The sequence below is a fragment of the Rhea americana genome, unplaced genomic scaffold, assembly GCF_003343005.1.
Source record: "Rhea americana isolate MKP2758 unplaced genomic scaffold, rheAme1 scaffold_28, whole genome shotgun sequence".
Lineage (NCBI taxonomy): Eukaryota > Metazoa > Chordata > Aves > Rheiformes > Rheidae > Rhea > Rhea americana.
This window is the reverse complement of record NW_028186401.1, coordinates 6,872,126-6,890,211: the sequence shown is the minus strand read 5'-3', so window position 1 is coordinate 6,890,211 and position 18,086 is coordinate 6,872,126. Positions and strand designations below refer to the sequence as shown.

Here is an 18,086-nt window from a genome sequence, read left to right as displayed (position 1 = left end):
TCTTTTTCAATATAGTAAACTGTCTGCAGGAAAAAATGGATCATCTTCTCATCCACTGAGTTCAAGAATATGTGCCAGTTAAGGCCTTGAACAGGTCTATGCTRTTTCACAGTGTTGGTGGCAACCCTCAGCAGAGGGACAAAATCTACCTCAGATATGTGACTTCTACATAAACATGGAACTTCCTSTCTAGATTTCAGAAGTAGGAAAACCAGCCCAGTGGTTACAATTTAGCTTCAGTTGTACTACTCTGAAAAAATAATACTTGCAGCCCCTAAGACCAAAAAGGTACTACTCATCAGAGAGATGTAAAGACTTCCTCAAGGCAGCGGCACTAGGTGCTCATGTGGCAGGAATAATGGTTTGGTGGTTAAACAACAGGATAAAAGATCATGGGAAATGAGGTCTGATTTTGACTCCTGAGTGTACTTCACGTAACACTGTTGCCAAGACTTCTTTCCATAAAATGAGGGAAAATTACACTGCCTTATTCAACAGCCTGTAGATTTATGAATATTAATCTGTTAATGCTCATAGAGTTCTTAGAGGTCTTTGGGTAGAAATTGTTGCAGTTGTTAACAGTCCAGGCCAAAATATCTGAAAATGTACAACAGTATCTCCAGGCAACCTCTGTGTTCATGAGTGCAGACATGCAGTTAAAAGATGAGCATCCTGAAAAAAAACACGTTTCTAAGGTTCAAGCTTTACAGTGTCAAGATTTAAAATAAATATTAAGTGATGACAATACTGGAAGGTAAGCAGTTTTACCTGTGCATAATGTCCACTGCAGATAGACCCTCTCCAGTCAGGCACATCAATGCAGTCAGGGTGTTTGATTAACCAGTTATCTTCTTTTATAAGATATGAGCCTGGATATTCAGACACAGAACCATCTACATCATGAAAAACTGATGTTTTATCACCATCCATATTCAGATCATTGAACCAGGGTCCAGGTTCTCCAAAGAAGACCCTTGAGGTAATCTAAACAAAACAGCAGTGAAATAYATTTGCATCTCTAACAAGGAATTTATCACTATAGTACAAAGCAAAGGATAACTGTCGTAAGATACAGTCATAAGAATAGCTTCAAAGGATCCATTTTTTTTTTGACCTTCTTTGGCACTGGAGTATACTTCGTCCAAGAAGCAACATTGGATTGTGGGTCAACTTGTGCATGAAGATATCTGTGTATGCATTAACATCATTATTCTTTAAATGGCCACAGATTTTGGCTGCTCAGCTTATAGGCCTGATGTTCAAAGGCTCTGAAACCCCATGACTCCAGATGAAGTCAGGAGGGTTGCAAGTGCTTTGAAACAGCATTTACATGGTAATAAAAYGGTAAGCTTCTGAAAGTGTGAGTCCAAAGATGGACACACCAAAATCATTTTCAGCAGAGTTAGTCTTCTCAGTTGGTAGGAACATCAGTGTCGTTTGGTACAGGAATATTAGGATTGTCTCTCCTTTGTCTGCACACTGCCTCGACATAAAGCCAGAAGTCAATGCAGAGCTGGGTCATGCATTTAAAAGGTCTCTCTGATTTGTCAGTCTGAGCAGACAGATTTTCCCGCTGATCATGAGGGAAAGGCTAAAACCACCAGARTTTCAGCCTCAACTGTGAGAAGGTTTCTTTTAAAATTCCAGAGAAAGGTTCAAGAGACAAGGCTATTTCATAAAGCCACTTCACTCAATGTCTGCTAATATATTTTTAAAGTTGCAAAGTCACATAAAGTCACACTGTTTCTGGGACAATCAATTACCTCCCCTGGGAAATTGCTGCTCAGACAACTTCTGACTGATATTTTTGTCCAGCATAAATAAAAGTTGTGTCACCAGCCTGCCAGATGCCATGTGAGAGAGTGACTGACCAACACATTTAGGGAAATTTTGCCTTTCCCACCTATTTGGCAMAAGGATTGCTAGTCAGCATTTTTCCTGACATGCGAGCAAGTCTGCTAACTTTTTAAAGGTTAAGCAACCCATATCATTTCAGTCCCAACCACTTTATTTATTTATTTGTTTGTCATGTTTGGCAGTTGGATTTAACAGCTGCCAGAGGTGAACCACAGCAACCAGTTAGCACATATTTATGCAAGCAAGTACAAAAATAACTCAAAAGCATAGATCCCGGATGGGTTCAGACAGAGACCCAGAAGTTCCTATTATAATTCAAAATCTGGCAGATTCTTTTTGGCTGGATTCTGCTCTCATTCATATCTGTAGAAGTGATGTCCATGAAATTACTCTGGTGTGAAGGACTACAGAGCTACCTAGCATCTGTTTAGTTTTATTATCTGTTTCCCAAAATTAGTATTTTCTGCTTCTGATTGGTTTAGACCTTCCACAACAGACTTTTCTCTGTTGTCACTTTCAAATCATGCTCCTGTTGAAGGAGATTCTTYTCCTTACTTCAATAGTATCTGAGACATGCAGAAATGGAAACAATTTTTACTTGGACTTCAAAGGATTTTGAAACTGAAGCCTGTTTCTGGTTTGCGACAAACCTGTCAGACAACTGGATTTGCTTGTTGTTTCATCTATCCAGTTTTCTCTTTCTTAACTAAAGTCCTCRTTGTTCAACTGGTGGAGACAACAGGCTCCCACTGCTGTGCTCTTATTTTTTCCAAAAGCCTGATTTTTTCACAYACAGCCTTGTGCTCAAAACCAAATGCCAAAGACCTTAATGTGAAAAATTACTCACAGGGACGTCTTCAAAATGAATGTCGGTGACGTTGTTGTTGGGACAACTCTGCCAGGCATTATTGAGCCGGAACGCCAGAGCACTCGTGTGTCTGCCATCCAGGGCAGCAAATTTGCGGAACGTGCAGTTCTGGACGTTGATTGGTCCGTCGTAGAACTGGATTCCTCGAATGGGAAAATTCCTAAAAACATTTGGATGACACAGAGACTTGGTCATGACATACTAGCATGAGGATGAGAGTGTATTCTAGACAGGGACAGTCCTATAGCATTTGATTCTTAGCTACTAGAATTTTTCTCAGCCCTTAGGATGACTCCTGAGTTAATGTTCTGGAACAGAAGGGATTTCCCTCCTTTTTAGGTCTATGAAATCCTCTTATCCTTGTGAGTTCAGCTCAAGTTCTCTCATGTCTGAAAATACCATCTTTATTTAATCTGTACTCCTTGAGGGAAGGAACTTATAGCAATGCCAAGACATTGACCTAAAAATGAGTAAATTCATGCTTGCCATCACAAATGAGTTCTGCAGCAGCGAAACCTGAAACTCATCAGATCTGTGGAGACTTCTAGGACTGAGTAATGGCAGGGCTAAAAGAGGTCCCTACACATCTTTCAAAGGAACTTGGAGAGAAACAGCACAACTCAGCTGCAATAAAAACGGATTTAAAAACAAGCAAAGATCTTGCAATCTATAGTATGGAAAACAGTTGAGGGGGCACAGACCAGTAAGCCTTTTTTTTTTTTAGTATTAGTTGCAAGGTAAAGAATACAGTACTTTTGACACTTTTGCCACATGAAGCTTAAACTTTTTTTACAGGCTAATATAGGATGTTTCAAATTTCACCTACAATCAAACAGACTTCGATCCCTTCCTCATATAAATGGTTTTCCCTAGACAAGAATCGTCTGTCTGTTTTGTTCTCTCTTTGCGAGCTTCTCTGCACAACATACATAGCTACCCACATATATATATACACATAATGGATGTTAGAAGGAGAATCCTAGATCAGCCTTTCATTAGTGGTATGGTTAACAGGCCTCTTGTGTCCCTATCAACAAGCAAAGCTCATTAGTGTAATTCTGCAGAAAAATAACAGTTGAGCTGTTTGTTCAGTGTAGGGCTACTCTTACGATAACCGTGTTTTTAGGGACAACAACAAATCATTATTGCACTTGCAGACCAATCTGTAGGACTAAAGTCTAGGAAAAGCCCCCCCAGAAAAACTCACTGGCTATATCAAAACTATTTAGCAAAGGCATTGGGTTCTTCTGGCACAGTAGCAGCAGCAGGAATTGCTGTAAGGACTCTCCCATCACCACTTCTGGGCCAGCCCAAGCCCAAGGTAAGGCTTCTACAAGATTGCTTTATTTCAATCTCCATTTCAGTGGAGATTGCTTCATTGCTCACTGCTGATCACGTGTACAAAATTGCCTAGTTAACACACACTTCTTTCCTGGCTTCTCAGCTCTGTTTGCAAAGGGGAGGCAAAAGGAAAGAGATGTTTAGCACTGTCTTGGCAGCCTGCAAGTATGTACCTGCCAGCAGCAGCTACACAGCAAGGACTTTGGAAGTGGGAGATGTAAACCCAAATCTTTCATGTGTAGCAGTTATTAAATGGAACAGCACTGAGGAAACCACCATACTGGGATGAAGTCTGAACTGAGTAGGAACAGCAAGTCCTGCGGCGTGCTGAGCTGAACTTACGAGCCAATAGGCAGGGTCCTTCCTCTGTGATCCAGGCCTCCAGGTCCCCAGATCTCATTGTCCATAGTCTCTGTGCCCAAGTTTCCACTCTCGCCAACGAACAGGCTGTTCTTGATTTCTTGCTTCGAACCATCATCATGAGGGAAGGTTCCACCACTAGGAGGGAAAGGGCTGGAAGTGAAGGGGCTGCTCACACCATGCCTACCTGGCATGTACAGGCTGGCAGGACAACRGTGCATGACACTTACCTTGCCAAGGTCAGGCCAATGCCATTGTCAGCAAACCTGCAAAGAGAAGAGTAGAGAAAAGGGGGTCTTTCTTCTTTTTTTATTATGTCTAACTACAGTAACTAATGAACTGGAGAGCATCAGGGCTTAATTAACAAAGAGTGCTGATGTGGGAACTCAGGCTTTTGCAGGTTTGTTTCCTGTCCAGCTTTAGAAGATCCTTTTTGGCATATCTTGCAGCATGCATGGATCATATTATAAAGCTGCAGTCATGCACTTGATAGGTCCCAGCTGAGGTTAAATCTGTGATTACTGGGCATAGTTCACTTGTCTGATAAAGCCTTTTCCCTGTATCTAATGATCATGCTCTTTTCACTGTTAGGTGAAAAGATCATATTTATCTCTTAGTCCAACGGGCTTATATTATTTAATAATGCTTTGCCATATCCATATCTTTTTATGATTTCCTGTGTTTTTGTGTCATACACTACTTCCATGAAATAACTTTATGAGTGGAAATGTTACATAAGGAGTTGAGTCTGGCTTCTCTTTCACCATCAGGAATATAGAGATGAGCTCTTCCTTACTGAAAAAATAAAATTAAATGTCCTCCAGTTTTACTCAAATTCTGAAACTTTTAGAGGAGACAAACCACAAATGCAGATCCATGACTCCCACTTACAGGAAGGCTTGATTTAATATGATAGTTTGTGCCAGTATGTTCACAGCGGTGTTATTCTTACATTTCTAGAACTGATGTTTCCTGCATAGCAAAAACATTAGTGTCGAGCCAGAAGCAGAATACAGCCCAACTTGTCTCATCTTGCTTCTGTCTCTAGGTGGCAGCCCATTACACGCTATGGCCTTCCTTGTTATTTCTCCAGCCCCATAAATGTACACTGTGGTTTATATCTTGCATGTGACGTTAACATTTGTTTTGTTAATGTAATACATAAGTCTTACTGCAGCAGCAGAAATGGAAATTACTGTGGCTATAAAAACAGTTTGATGGCTGCTTCCTCGAATTCAGATACACTCGCAGGTTTACTGCTGGAAACTGATAAAACGGAGTAATGTACTCAGTATTTTAGTAACCTTGGTACACGACATTCAGCAACGCAGATGTCTACATGCCATGCGACTGATCTGCAAAAGCTGTACTTGGTGCCTGTGGAATGCCAGACATTTCTGGTTCAGAAGTTCACAGGCAGCATAAACATAAAGCCGACTTGGTATTACATTTCTGGCCATTTTGCTACGTTCTCATTCTTGCTAGCCTAACAGGTTGCTAAAACCAGCTTATAGCCACCGGTTGTTTTAAGAGGCTTGGGTCACTCTATGGTATGGCAACTTTCACCAGCAATTGGACACTAGATAGATAGATAGTAGTGTTACAGATATTCATACTGAGTTATCAGAATATGCCTTGTAAATAGCTTTGCCCTTTCTTTCCTCCTCTTTCTTCATCAAAGTTGATATCAATAGTCTGGTTCAGGAAAAGAAACTGTAGAGGATCATCTGTTTTCAAGTGCAAAACAAGTATCTGTTCTGACCAGCACAGGAAACAGCTTTCAAAGCGTGTGCAATATGCCTTTGCCCAGTTTCTCTCCCTTGCTGCTGTGATGCATAGTTTTATGTCTGCTTCGTCAGTACTAGCTTATTCAGCACAACAGTGAGCCACATAAAATTGATCTGTGACCAAGCTCAGCAAGGGCAGGTGGTTGATTTTGCTGCTTTCTTTTTAAAGCACCTCATTTTTCATGTAAAAAGGTTTAGTTATTTGCACGTGTGTATATGTCTGTGCATTGCCAATTTTGAATGCTGGTCAAAATCACACAGAAAAACAGTATAAGGGATCTCTGGTTCAGACAAAACAGGTTTTGTTTGCATAAAATAGTGCCTGTGCTCACTTAACGTTTCATCTTTATTTGAATGTTGGCCATATGAAAGGTGCAAAGCAATATTAACAGTCTGAACCATAAACACCAGGCTGAACTCCTAGCGTTGAAATAAGGCAAAACTCACTGGCAGTTGTCCAGCCACACATCTCCACCCCGCAGCCAGGCCCCATGATCCTGATTCTTGTAGGCAATAAAGTGTTCAATTATGGCAGGTTCCCTGGGCTTCAAAGGATCAGCATCTTTGTGTGGGCTGTATCTGCAACCAGAAGAAGAGACGAAGGCATTGGTGAAGGAAGGCAGCRTCGCTCAATGCACAGCCCTGCTGTACAGCCACTTGTTAAACATATGGTTTCTGCTCACTCAGGAGCAGCTCCAGGACAACAGTCCATCCAGTCAGGTAGCATGTGGAGCAATGGCCAGAAGCAAGTGCCAAGCGAAGGCTAGGCCAGGCTAGACAGTTGTGAAAGACTTGCTCCAAGTTTCCTTCCACCTTTCCATTATTGTCTTGCTGATATACTGCTGAGAGAATGGAAAGTTTATATTGCTCCCAAAACATGGGGATGTTTTCTAATCCTTTACTGTTATCCTTCAGCATATTCTTGTTTTCTAGATAAAAAAGTCCTTTATTTTTCCCTTCTGAGCTCCTAACTTTGGCTATACTGCAGCAACAAGCTTCACCGGCAAATTTTCCTCCTCCTTCACTATTCCTGCTACTTATTGTGCAGGACACACATATGAGATTTATTCACTCTGAAGCTCTTGAATGTGATKAAACACTAGTCTGACAAAGGAAAAATGTGGCTATGAATGGAAGCTGCCATGAACTGCTCCCCCAGCTGTTGCCTGTCAGCCACCACTGGGGCAACAGGACCTGAGCAAGGATCTGGCTTGCCACAGCGATGTTGAGTTTGGTTGTTATTTCCTCAGTCCTGAGGGGTAGCTCTCCCTTTCATTACTGAAGGAGCATCTTCAATCAATACAATGCAGTTTAGAAAACCTGACAAATGAGTATCCAACTGAGTGCCAGCAACGGATGGACCAAAGATTAAAATTCATTTCTAACAAATGGGTGGTGAGGCCAAGCTGTCAAATCACTAGCAGATATTCAATAACATTTTGCTCTGCTTAATAAACCATCATATCAATATAAAACTGAGCATCAGGCTGATAGAGTTCCAGTAAATGAATATTGCTTTGGCAGCTTCRTCACTATGAATTGCTTCTAGTGAGAGATTTAGTATCTGGCCCTTGTGAATTCCCCAGACATTGTTAAATACAAATATTTTGAGGTGGATTCCAGTTTCAGTCACACACACGTAAATCTGGAGAAATGCTACAGGGTACAGAATATAGCCCCAGATATTTAATGTTGTAAGTGAATGCAGAATAATCTCACCAGCTTTTTAGCTGTCCAAGCTACCTTAAAGTCTGCCTCAGCCAGGGCAGCTATTCACTGTTTCATTCCTGGCATATGAAAAGTACAGAGTGGAATAAATAATCTGAGCTGCAGTCTGTGCTGATGGGTAATCAACAAACATAAACATGACTGTACTATGACTTGCTTAGCTTCCAGGGGTCATTCCTGCCCCTGTATGGTGAGGCACAAATTGCCTTTTGTAAATGCTTACTGTACCTATGGCAAGAGGCAGTTGCCCAAGGYGTGTGTTCAGTTATGTGAAAAAGCAGCACCGGGCTCCCAAGAAAATTTGGAGGTGCTGGCAGAGCAGTCGTCTCTTAACAATTTAATTTTCTAGCAATTACTTTTGTTATTTTACTGCAGATTTTTATTATTGAATTGATTTTTAAAATTAGTTAAGTATTAGAATAATATAAATAATATTGACTTTTAAAGGCCTATCAGCATCAGCAATGAGGCTGGGCACATGGATGATGTGGATCACATGACAAATGGCACAACTGACACTTAAGCTACTGGTTGTATTGCCTGGAGAGGAGGACATCCCATCAGTGCAATGCACACCCACTGAGTGGCTGCAGCCATCTGGGTGAGCTGGAAAGGAGAAASGAGATGGAAAGGAGAAAAGGGAAGAATAGACAGCCATTCCTGCCTTCTGCACAGACAGCTTCAACAGGTTTCTGCTCCCTACAGGGCTTTGTCCAGAAAGCCAGTCATAGGGCAATGCAGGTTGGGAGCCACTGGAGATAACTGGTCTGCTAGAAATGAAAACTATGAAACRTGAGAATGTTTAAATCATTTTCTCTCCCTGGGGTTGCTATCCRAGCTAGGACCCAGACTCAACCTCTAATGAAATAAAAGGGTGCAAGTGGAGCCCTTACACTGCTCGATTTTGCCTGCAASAAGGCCTTTTGCTTACATCAGCCTGCTCTCTGGAGTCAGCTTCAGGGACGTGGGAAAGAGAGTGGGAATTCTTGGGAGCCACTGAGGTGATACATTAATACAATACGCTAATGTGATACACTCTAGAGAGTATTTTTCAGTATTTCTAAATGGTTCTGTTATGTTGCATAGAGGCCCTGCACATCAGCAGGGATGAAGGGCTGCTCTATGCATTCGATTACAATTCTAATTATTATTATTGCATCAGATTTGGAACGAGACAGAAATTGGACATTAAAGTGTAAGCCCCATCATAAAGCACTCACTGTCCAAGCAGGTCCTGAAAAAAATGAAGAATCTTTACAGCTATCCCAAGAAATATKTAATTTCCTATTCCTAGGAAACTCCTGCAGCAAGTTCTGCTGAGCAGTTGACCAGACAACATTTAATTTTCCTGCTCATCTACAAAGGAATTAATAGATCACTCTAGAATAGTTGTAATATCTATGCCAGTTMAGCTCAGAACTAACAAACAAGGACAAAAATATAAGAGTGTGGGTGCTGGAGGTCTTTTAGGTTGAGGAATAGGGGAAGCACAAGTTAAGAAGTGATAAATCTAACTGAAGAGCTTCCCCTCTAAGAGCTTGATAAGGCCCCACCAAAGACATTGCAATGATTCTTATTTGTTTCCTTGGGAGCAACTTCATAGCTTTCGATCAGTGCTATAGAGATTTTTTTTTCCAAACCAAACTGTGCAAAACACTTTACCTCCCAGAAATCAGTGTCAAGATAGGTCTTTTATCCTTGGCTGAGGCTGGAGTGGTTTTAACACCATTATCAATTATCATCCCAGCCTAGAAGAAAAAAGAAAAGCAATGTTATAGTATGTTTATATATTCTACAGTTCTTTCCAGTTCCAGGTGCTGTTTCCAATTGCCCTAAACCAAAGTCACTCACATAAACCTAAAAACTGCTTCTCYTAGCAACATGTAAAACAGAAGGCTGCCAACACTGTCACTGCTGGCATAACCGCCCTGCCCACCCAAACTGCTGCAGATTTCCAGAAACTGCACCTTTCTTGTAGCCATACATATTCACATGCACGTAAACAGCTTGCTGCAGCCTAAAGCAGTCAGTAATGGGTACAAGCTCGCGTTCTCCCCAGCCAGCACCACAACGTGGCACGCTAAGGATAAATAAGTAAAGAGCCAGAGAAGGTGACTAGGCAGAGTGGCCCTTATTTATCCCCCTGGAAGCCATTCAGTTAATCGTGAACACTGGCAGTTGAGGTCTATAATTAAACAAGCTGCCAATAGATGCTACTGGGGCACTATTTCAGGAGAGCAGAAGCAAACAAAGCGCCTAGCAGCACCRAATGAAGGGAAGAGCCTCTCCCAGTGCCCACGAGTCCAGCACGGGCTCTCAGTGCTCCCACAGCAGCATTCGAGCTGCTTTGTTTGCAGACACATAGGAGCTTGCAGGAACTTGTAGTGAAACAGGAAGCCCAGGCATTAATTGTTTGCAGGCACAAAAAGCTGGAGTGTGAGAAGGGTGTTTTTCAGCAAGACGCATTCTGGTTGCGTGCGGGCTCACCCGGTAGTTGGAGTGTGCGCGGTTGTTGGCGAACGTCCCCATCGGAATGTGCTCCGAATAGCCGGGGGAATACATGCCTGCCGAGGGCCCCGTGGGCACGTGGTGCAGAACGAACCAAAAGCCTGTTTCCTGGGAAAAGGAACACAAGATCTGAGCCTTCGCTTGAACTTCACCGGTTTACGTGAGCCCAGAGACTTATCAGTGAGCACACAAAATGAAAGCCAGACGATTTCAGGACAAATCACAGCTAGCAGCATTGACCTGTATAACTATATGCAATAGAAAGGTTAGCACACATATACATGCATGGACATACCTGACCAGCATTTTCAAGATGCCTTAAGTTAAACTCTAACATCTACATTGAAGACGTAAGCAAGCCTTTTGAAATTCAGATACAYAGATGCCCTCCTATCACTAAATGTGCAGATCTTAAAAATCAGGGCATTTTTATTGAGTTGGCTAAGAATGTATGTAGGAGCCAAGTTGAAGCACTCRGATTTGGAAGCTTTGGAAAGACCATATCTCTTTGTTTAAGGCTTGATTTGCTTGTTTGTTTGTCTTAGCAGAAAAATAGAGGCTCCTGATGTGACCAAGAATTCCTGTGGAATTAGCATTAGTGCTGATTGAAATTTCAGAATACCATTACTGTACTGCAATCAACAGAATCATTGCCAAAGACTTCACTGAGACTATGCAGTCAGATTTATTTAATTTATTCAGGCTGCACACTGTGTAAAGGCTGAGAACTTTTGTTAAAGCAATTCAGCTCTAGAAACAGCAAGTGACAAGAAGTGTGGAGCAGAAGGAAAAACATTATTTTTTTATTGGCAGCACTGGCTACATTAATATATGTCTTGATCTAAGAGTTTCAAAAATGCCTGAGCAACAGAAGCAGGTTTTATTCCAGCAAGAACGCCATCCTTGCAAGACTATTACATTCTGAATTTTTACCAAATAAGAAACTTCTGCACTCACTTCAGATCCCGCAGCTGCACAGTTTATAAGGTTGTTGTGGGGGTTGGCTATCCAGAAGGTGGATACTGCACTGCAGATCAAGAAAACAAAGAATAATATGAAAATGGCACCGAGAGCACATACAGAAGAGTCAATAATCAACCCCACGTGGCACATGCAGGTCTGGTGACTCCTCAGATAAGGGGTCCTGCCTTGGGGGCAAAGGGACTGGTTCTTTTCTCTCTTCTCTCACACCACATTTGTCCTCTAGGGTTGACAGAGAACATGGTCTTATCTTTTAAAACCCCAGGTATTAAATGAGGAATTTCTACTGCAATTCCAAGCCTGCTATGAAGCTGTCAGTTGTCAATTATGTTTTATGATAAGGTAAATATGTTGCTACACAAGCTACAGAAAAGAACCTTGCCCCCAAATAAGCCCTCAGGTTCATTAGAGACTCATTTAATCAAGGGACCCTCTGAATTGTTTTCAAGGGCTTTCCAACTATATCCCTGGCAACCGCCYTTTCCACAAGCTGCTGTGATTCATTATCTTTATTTGCTTCCATCTCCTCTGCTTTTCTTTTGAGACAAAAGGACTGTATTTGCCTAATGCACATAAAAGACTGTTAATTGAAAGATTCACATCAAGGAGGAGTGATCAATCCATCATTGTCCACTTTTCATTAGCCRACAGGCGTATGAACTTCGGGAAAAAAAAATTCGGTGCTTAAAATCAGGAGACTTGCTCCCTAAATTTTCTGTGTGAGATTCACCTTCCCGTAGGAGATGAACCTATGCAACCCTTATGCCTATTTTATACTATCTGCAGAGGACTTTATGGGGGTCTTTAGGCCAGCTGACTTTGTTGGCCTAAGAAGAAGTTTGGCTTATGTAACTTTATCACGAAAACATAGTATGGGGCTGGCCTATAAAAAAAAGAGAGAGATTATTTCTAGACTAACTCCTGTTGTGCAGGCAAGGGTCTTGAACCCATGTCTCCACAGTGTCCCGCGATCCAGTCCACACTCGTTCCTCAGAATCGTGTGCACYGCACAGGTTTCTGTGTCATTTAGCACAATCCTGTTGTCTTAATTTCTGGCAAAGGCTGCCTGCTGCATGCACCAAACTGTCGCCGATGGACCACGAGCCATGCCAGCCTCCTCGGTCCTGCTCTGTGCCTCGCTGTCTGGCCCTGGGCCTGGCAGGGGTTGCCATGCAGGGCAMCAACAATACTCTCCTGTGCTGGCAGGCTGGAGGAGCCCAGGGCAAAACACCATTTTCCTCCTGGTCAGCCCTTGAATTTTTTTATGAAGGTAGACAGAACGCATCTGAGTATGACTTTTTCACAATACCTCTGCAGATCATTCATAGCACTTTTTATTATAACAGTCTTCAAAATGATTTGAAACGTGACCTCTAGCTATTAAATGAATTATCAGTGGAAAATGAGCTCAATGGCTGATTAACTCTTATTTTATGAATGGAGACATGAAGTGTGATTTATAAACAAACACAGATGTGAAAAAGAGCACTGCATGAATTTTATCTCTTTTCCTTGCCAAAGTAAAAGCTAAAAATATGTTTCTTTGGACAAAACCCCAGTTTGTTCAGAGGACAGAATGGGTGATACTGATAGTCTCAGCAGATTGAGCRTATTTCCAAATACAAGAAAACCCCRGAGATTTTTAGGTGTTATGCATTGGCCARCTTCAATCGGTCTCATTTTCAAGATGGAAGTCTAACTCCAGAGACTTTCTCATTGACTTTTGTTGGTCAGAAATTTAGCTTTTTTTGGTGTAGATTTTTTTTTCTCCTCCAACTATAACAGCATAAAATCAGAGAAAAGAAATCCAAACTATGGGCAGAAGCGTTCCTCTCACCCAGCAGCTTCAATGCAGCACCAATGCTCTTTGGTCTCATGACAAACTCCACCATGGAAGACCTCCTGCTCTCTTGCATAGTGGTCTTGTTCTCAAACTTTGAGGATCTGTCATCAATTTAAAACTTTTAAAGGTAAACTTAAGTCTRTCTTTTAATAGAAGATGATCTGAAAATAACATGGTTTTACAGGTCTGCTCTAGACCACTTGCTATGTTCCCTGGACTACACTGGAGGATTTCGTTGCCTAGATCAAGGCCTCTCAGTGAGTGGTAGAAAATATCTCTGAAACTTTGTTCTGATTCTGTATTTTCACTTTTATTATAACCTTCCTTACTTGGATATGCATTTACCAGGTGCAAATGATAAACAACTTTTTTTCCATGAGATATCCAGAAACACTTTGGTGGAGGATTTCACAATTAACAGCTGAGAGCCTGTCATCCTGGGGAAACACTGTACACATGGCTAGGACAAGTCAGTCACAGAGAGAGCCATTAAGCACACAGATTTTTACTTTAAAAWTTTAGTACTGTCTCAAGAAGAATCAGGAGAATGAGGGAAGAATGAGAAAAAGATAATTAGCTACCTGCTCTGCATCARAATGGATAGGTTCCCTGAGCAGTCACTAATTACCAATAAAATCATATTCCTAGATTGTGTACCTTGATTTTAGGGAGAAAAAAATAGCTGAAAAATCATGGAAAGGAGGGCTAGAATAGCCTTATGGAGCTTAGCTGGTCCCTACTCTGCCTTATGACAGGATCATCTACARCTACAATATTCCTGATTTGCATTTCTCTAACCTTTTCTTAAAAGTTACTGCTGATGAAGAACCCATGACTTCCTCTGAGAAGGAATTCTAATGCTTAACTATGCAGTCAAGTTGGTCATGTTTTTATTTTACTTCACAAGGCAACAGAACTCCAAAAAGAACTTGTAAAATCCCTTCTCATTGCAAATGCTTCTRTAATCCTTATCTAAACCTCAGCTGGCAGATCTGAAAAGATACATTACAGGAAGGGATCTTACAAAAGGGAAGATGAAAGACAATCAGCATTTTTCAAGGTTTAATAGAGTTTGTGGCATATAGAAATTTTRTGAAGTTCTCATCAAAGCATTTTCATGTGCTTCTGTATAGATAGTTTATTAGAGATCCTACAGGCATATACAGTCTTTGATCTTTTATTGCCAAGTTCTAATTCTGTGCTAAATTGCATTTGGATCTCTTGGATCTCTTCAGGGAGACCTGGACAGGCTGGAGAGTTGGGTGGAGAGGAACCTCATGAGGTTCAACAAGGGCAAGTGCAGAGTCCTGCACCTAGGGAGAAATAACCCTAGGCACCAGTACAAGCTGGGGGCTGACCTGCTGGAGAGCAGCTCTGCAGAGAAGGACCTGGGAGTGCTGGTGGATGACAAGTTGACCATGAGCCATCAATGTGCCTTTGTGGCCAAGAAGGCCAATGGTCTCCTGGGGTGCATTAGGAAGAGTGTTGCCAGCAGGTGGAGGGAGGTGATCCTGCCCCTCTCCTCAGCCCTGGRGAGGCCTCATCTCRAGTACTGTGTCCAGTTCTGGGCTCCCCAGCACAAGAGAGATCTGGAGCTACTGGAGAGAGTCCAGCGTAGGGCTATAAAGATGATGAGAGGGCTGGAGCATCTGCCTCTCATCATGAGGAGCCATCCTCTCATGAGGAACGGCTGCGAGAGCTGGGCCTCTTCAGCCTGGGGAAGAGAAGACTGAGGCGGGATCTTATCAATGTGTGCAAGTACCTGAAGGGAGGGTGTTAAGGGGATGGAGACAAACTCTTTTCGGTTGTCCCACGTGACACGACAAGAGGCAATGGGCAGAAATTGAAGCACAGGAAGTTCCGCCTGACCGTGAGGGGGAATTTCTTCACTGTGCGAGTGACGGAGCACTGGCACAGGTTGCCCAAAGAGGTTGTGGAGTTTCCTTCTCTGGAGATATTCAAGGCCCACCTGTATGCAACCCTGTCTAACATGCTCTAGGTGACCCTGCTTGAGAAGGGAGGTTGGACTAGATGATCTCCAGAGGTCCCTTCCAACCTTACCCATCCTGTGATTCTATGAGACTATGATAACCATTTGGGTTTCATTTCACAGCTTAGGTAGACTGTGTCAAATGAATGCATAATGCCACMGCCATATCATTAAAGAATATCCATTCTCCACAAATAATAACTTTGAAAGTAGGAGAAGTATTTGCAAAATCAGTTGCCATTTGACATGAGCACAAGCATCAGAATCCAGCCCACTCTGAACTCAGTAATGAGTTACCAAGCCATTAGGGATGTAAATGACTCCATAAGGTGTAAGACACCACTGTACTTTTTGTAAGGTCAATTTTCAACAGTATCTAAGGTAGCCACCATCTCAGCCTGCTTTAYGGTAAAAGGGAAAATTACATCTCAGTGTAATAGGTATCTAAATAACACAAGCAGAAAGATCACATGGAGACTACTCTCTAAACTTTTGGGAAAGCAACTTAGACTTCTAAAGGTGACTATATAACCATGCACTTGTAATGCTGCCTTTCACAGMTAAGTCCTGCAAAGAAGAAGAAGAAAAAAAGAATGATTCCCACTCACCTACAGTCCTGCCTGGGTTTTGGGATGTACCCTGGGTAAGCACCCTCTGTGATCATCTTGCACATCCTGCTGTCTCGGTCAGAGGGGAGCAAAGTACTAGGCTTAACAAGCAGTCCAAGGCAATGATCAAATGTATTGCGTTCTTCTGGTCCATCCTCAGTAAAGAAGCAATGGCCCAGTGCATCATAACCCACAACATCCTTCACCTGCATGTACAAAGCAGAAGTCTGTGTTCAGGTTTCACCCTTCAGCCACTGTGTAATAATAAGAAAGCTTACAGTAACAACAAGGAACCCCAGTACCTTCTTGAACTAAGTGTATACAAACAAAAGCAGAAGCAAGCTCACTTTCTGATCTTAAGAGTTTTTAGTCCAAACAATAGCTTAGACTTCAAATAAAAATTGTTACCACCTAGGAAATACKAGTTCCTTTCTTCTTTTATCTACCAGTGAAATTGGAGATTATCTTAGCATGAGACTGGAAAAAACACAGAGAGGGGATGAATAAAGGACATCAGAGGATCAATCACATCTGGGCTTATTCATCTTCATGTGCAGTTACATGAGCAGCTACATAAAATGCATCTGAAAAATGCAGCTGAGTTGAAAAAATATTTTTTCAGGCTATCAGCGAGGCAGCAAGTTGTTTTCCAGACAGGCTGGTTTGTTTTAGGTTTGACCCGATCCTTTTTTCCAAGTTGTTGACAGAAGCTTTACTTGACCCTGAGACAAATCAGCTGGTGTTAATCAGTGCAGTTATTTTTTTGGTTTGAATGCTGCTAACATTGGGATATTGTCGTGTCCGACAGAACAATACCTACCACTCCACTGAAAAATCTGAGGAAACAATTTCAGGAGCAGGTATGTGGCTTTGAAGCCTAAGCCTAGGACTGGCTAGGAAACAACAGTCCTCAAACACACTGTGTCCAACAAGTCAGTCATTAGTGGATTTGTCTGGGATGTGGAAAATTAATTTCAGGCCYATGATGGCCAAGTGAGGGTCCTAGCCACTGAAGCGCTGGCTCTCAGGGAGTCTCTCTTTGCTCTTCCTATCTGTCTTTACCCATCCACTACTTTGGATTAGAAAACTTTTCTGACAGAGTTTTGTTTGACACCAATATCTTTCTATAGATGCTTCTGATGAAACAGTGACTGCCGAAAGGCAAAAGACTATATTAAACTGGATAAAAAACATATTCTTTAAGGTGTAATTGAAAAACCTAGTCTTCCAGATGCTTGAATTACTTCTTAAAACAGGACTGAGACTCTGTCACCTGTGTGGCTCATCTCAAAGTTCTCAGGCAAGGAGCACCAATTTCAAATCACATCCCAGGACTAAAGCTGAAATGGTTACAGATATGTTTTCACCTAAGAAAGCAAGCTTTGCTTGCCAAATCTATTACAAGCTTACATCTGCGCACACATCTATTATGTATTATCCATGCTCCAGTGTAAATATTCAAATCTCTGAACACAGGTCACCACAGTAAATTAAACATGGCTAAAATGATCTGCAAAGCGGTGCATTGCATTAAACTATCTGACTGAAATTTGCTGCTGACTTCTCTGATTTAATTAYATGGCTTTTGCAAGGTCAAGATTTCCTTATTTAGGTGTAAAATATAATAACTAGACTAAACTGTCCTTCCTTAGAAGCATGAACTTTCCTAGACTTGCAGTTATAAAGGGTTTGGGATAGGAGAACATTTTAGGAGAATGACTTATTTTCAGAAGAAATATTCCAATATGTGCAGGATGTTTTTTAATCACAGGGATGTCAGAACTGCACAGAAATAGCCACTTAAATCTATTAGTTTTCTCTCACACAGGAATACAATTGGAAAGACATGTCAGTAATGGTGCTGCAACACCTAGACGATGGAAATGTGCTCCTCAGAGAAATGTTGGCAACTTGCTGTTGGCATTCATCTTTCCAGCCAGCACAGCATTGCACCAGGACTGGGAGGTGAAAAACTGTGGTGATTAGCCTATAGCTGGGGCAAAGCCCACCTCTGTGCATGTGGAGTAACACCACAGGGGAATACATCTCCTAGTACAGTAAGAGAGGAATGAGGYGGAGAGAGGAATGCACACTAGCAGAGGGCCTCAGAGTAGGCAAGCCACTCGTAGTTATCCTTCATCCCWGACGGCCAACAGAGCAACACTGATTTATCAGCCAGGGAGCTGGTTCCTAATGTATCTATCTGTCCCCCTCT

The 18,086-nt window shown here is 41.9% G+C and overlaps 1 protein-coding gene across 1 annotated transcript in view; it reads right to left on the bottom strand.

The window, feature by feature from the left end:
* The window catches only part of CEMIP (cell migration inducing hyaluronidase 1), a 119,475-nt gene that overhangs the window by 11,716 nt on the left and 89,673 nt on the right, over positions 1 to 18,086 (bottom strand). Inside the window, exons 14-22 of the mRNA XM_085308720.1 lie at positions 15,872 to 16,077; positions 11,407 to 11,476; positions 10,429 to 10,557; positions 9,604 to 9,689; positions 6,661 to 6,792; positions 4,657 to 4,692; positions 4,409 to 4,564; positions 2,705 to 2,885; positions 769 to 984 (exon numbers count right to left, since the gene is read on the bottom strand). Coding sequence (XP_085164846.1) covers positions 769 to 984; positions 2,705 to 2,885; positions 4,409 to 4,564; positions 4,657 to 4,692; positions 6,661 to 6,792; positions 9,604 to 9,689; positions 10,429 to 10,557; positions 11,407 to 11,476; positions 15,872 to 16,077 — 1,212 coding nt within the window. The remainder of the gene's footprint in view (positions 1 to 768; positions 985 to 2,704; positions 2,886 to 4,408; positions 4,565 to 4,656; positions 4,693 to 6,660; positions 6,793 to 9,603; positions 9,690 to 10,428; positions 10,558 to 11,406; positions 11,477 to 15,871; positions 16,078 to 18,086) is intronic.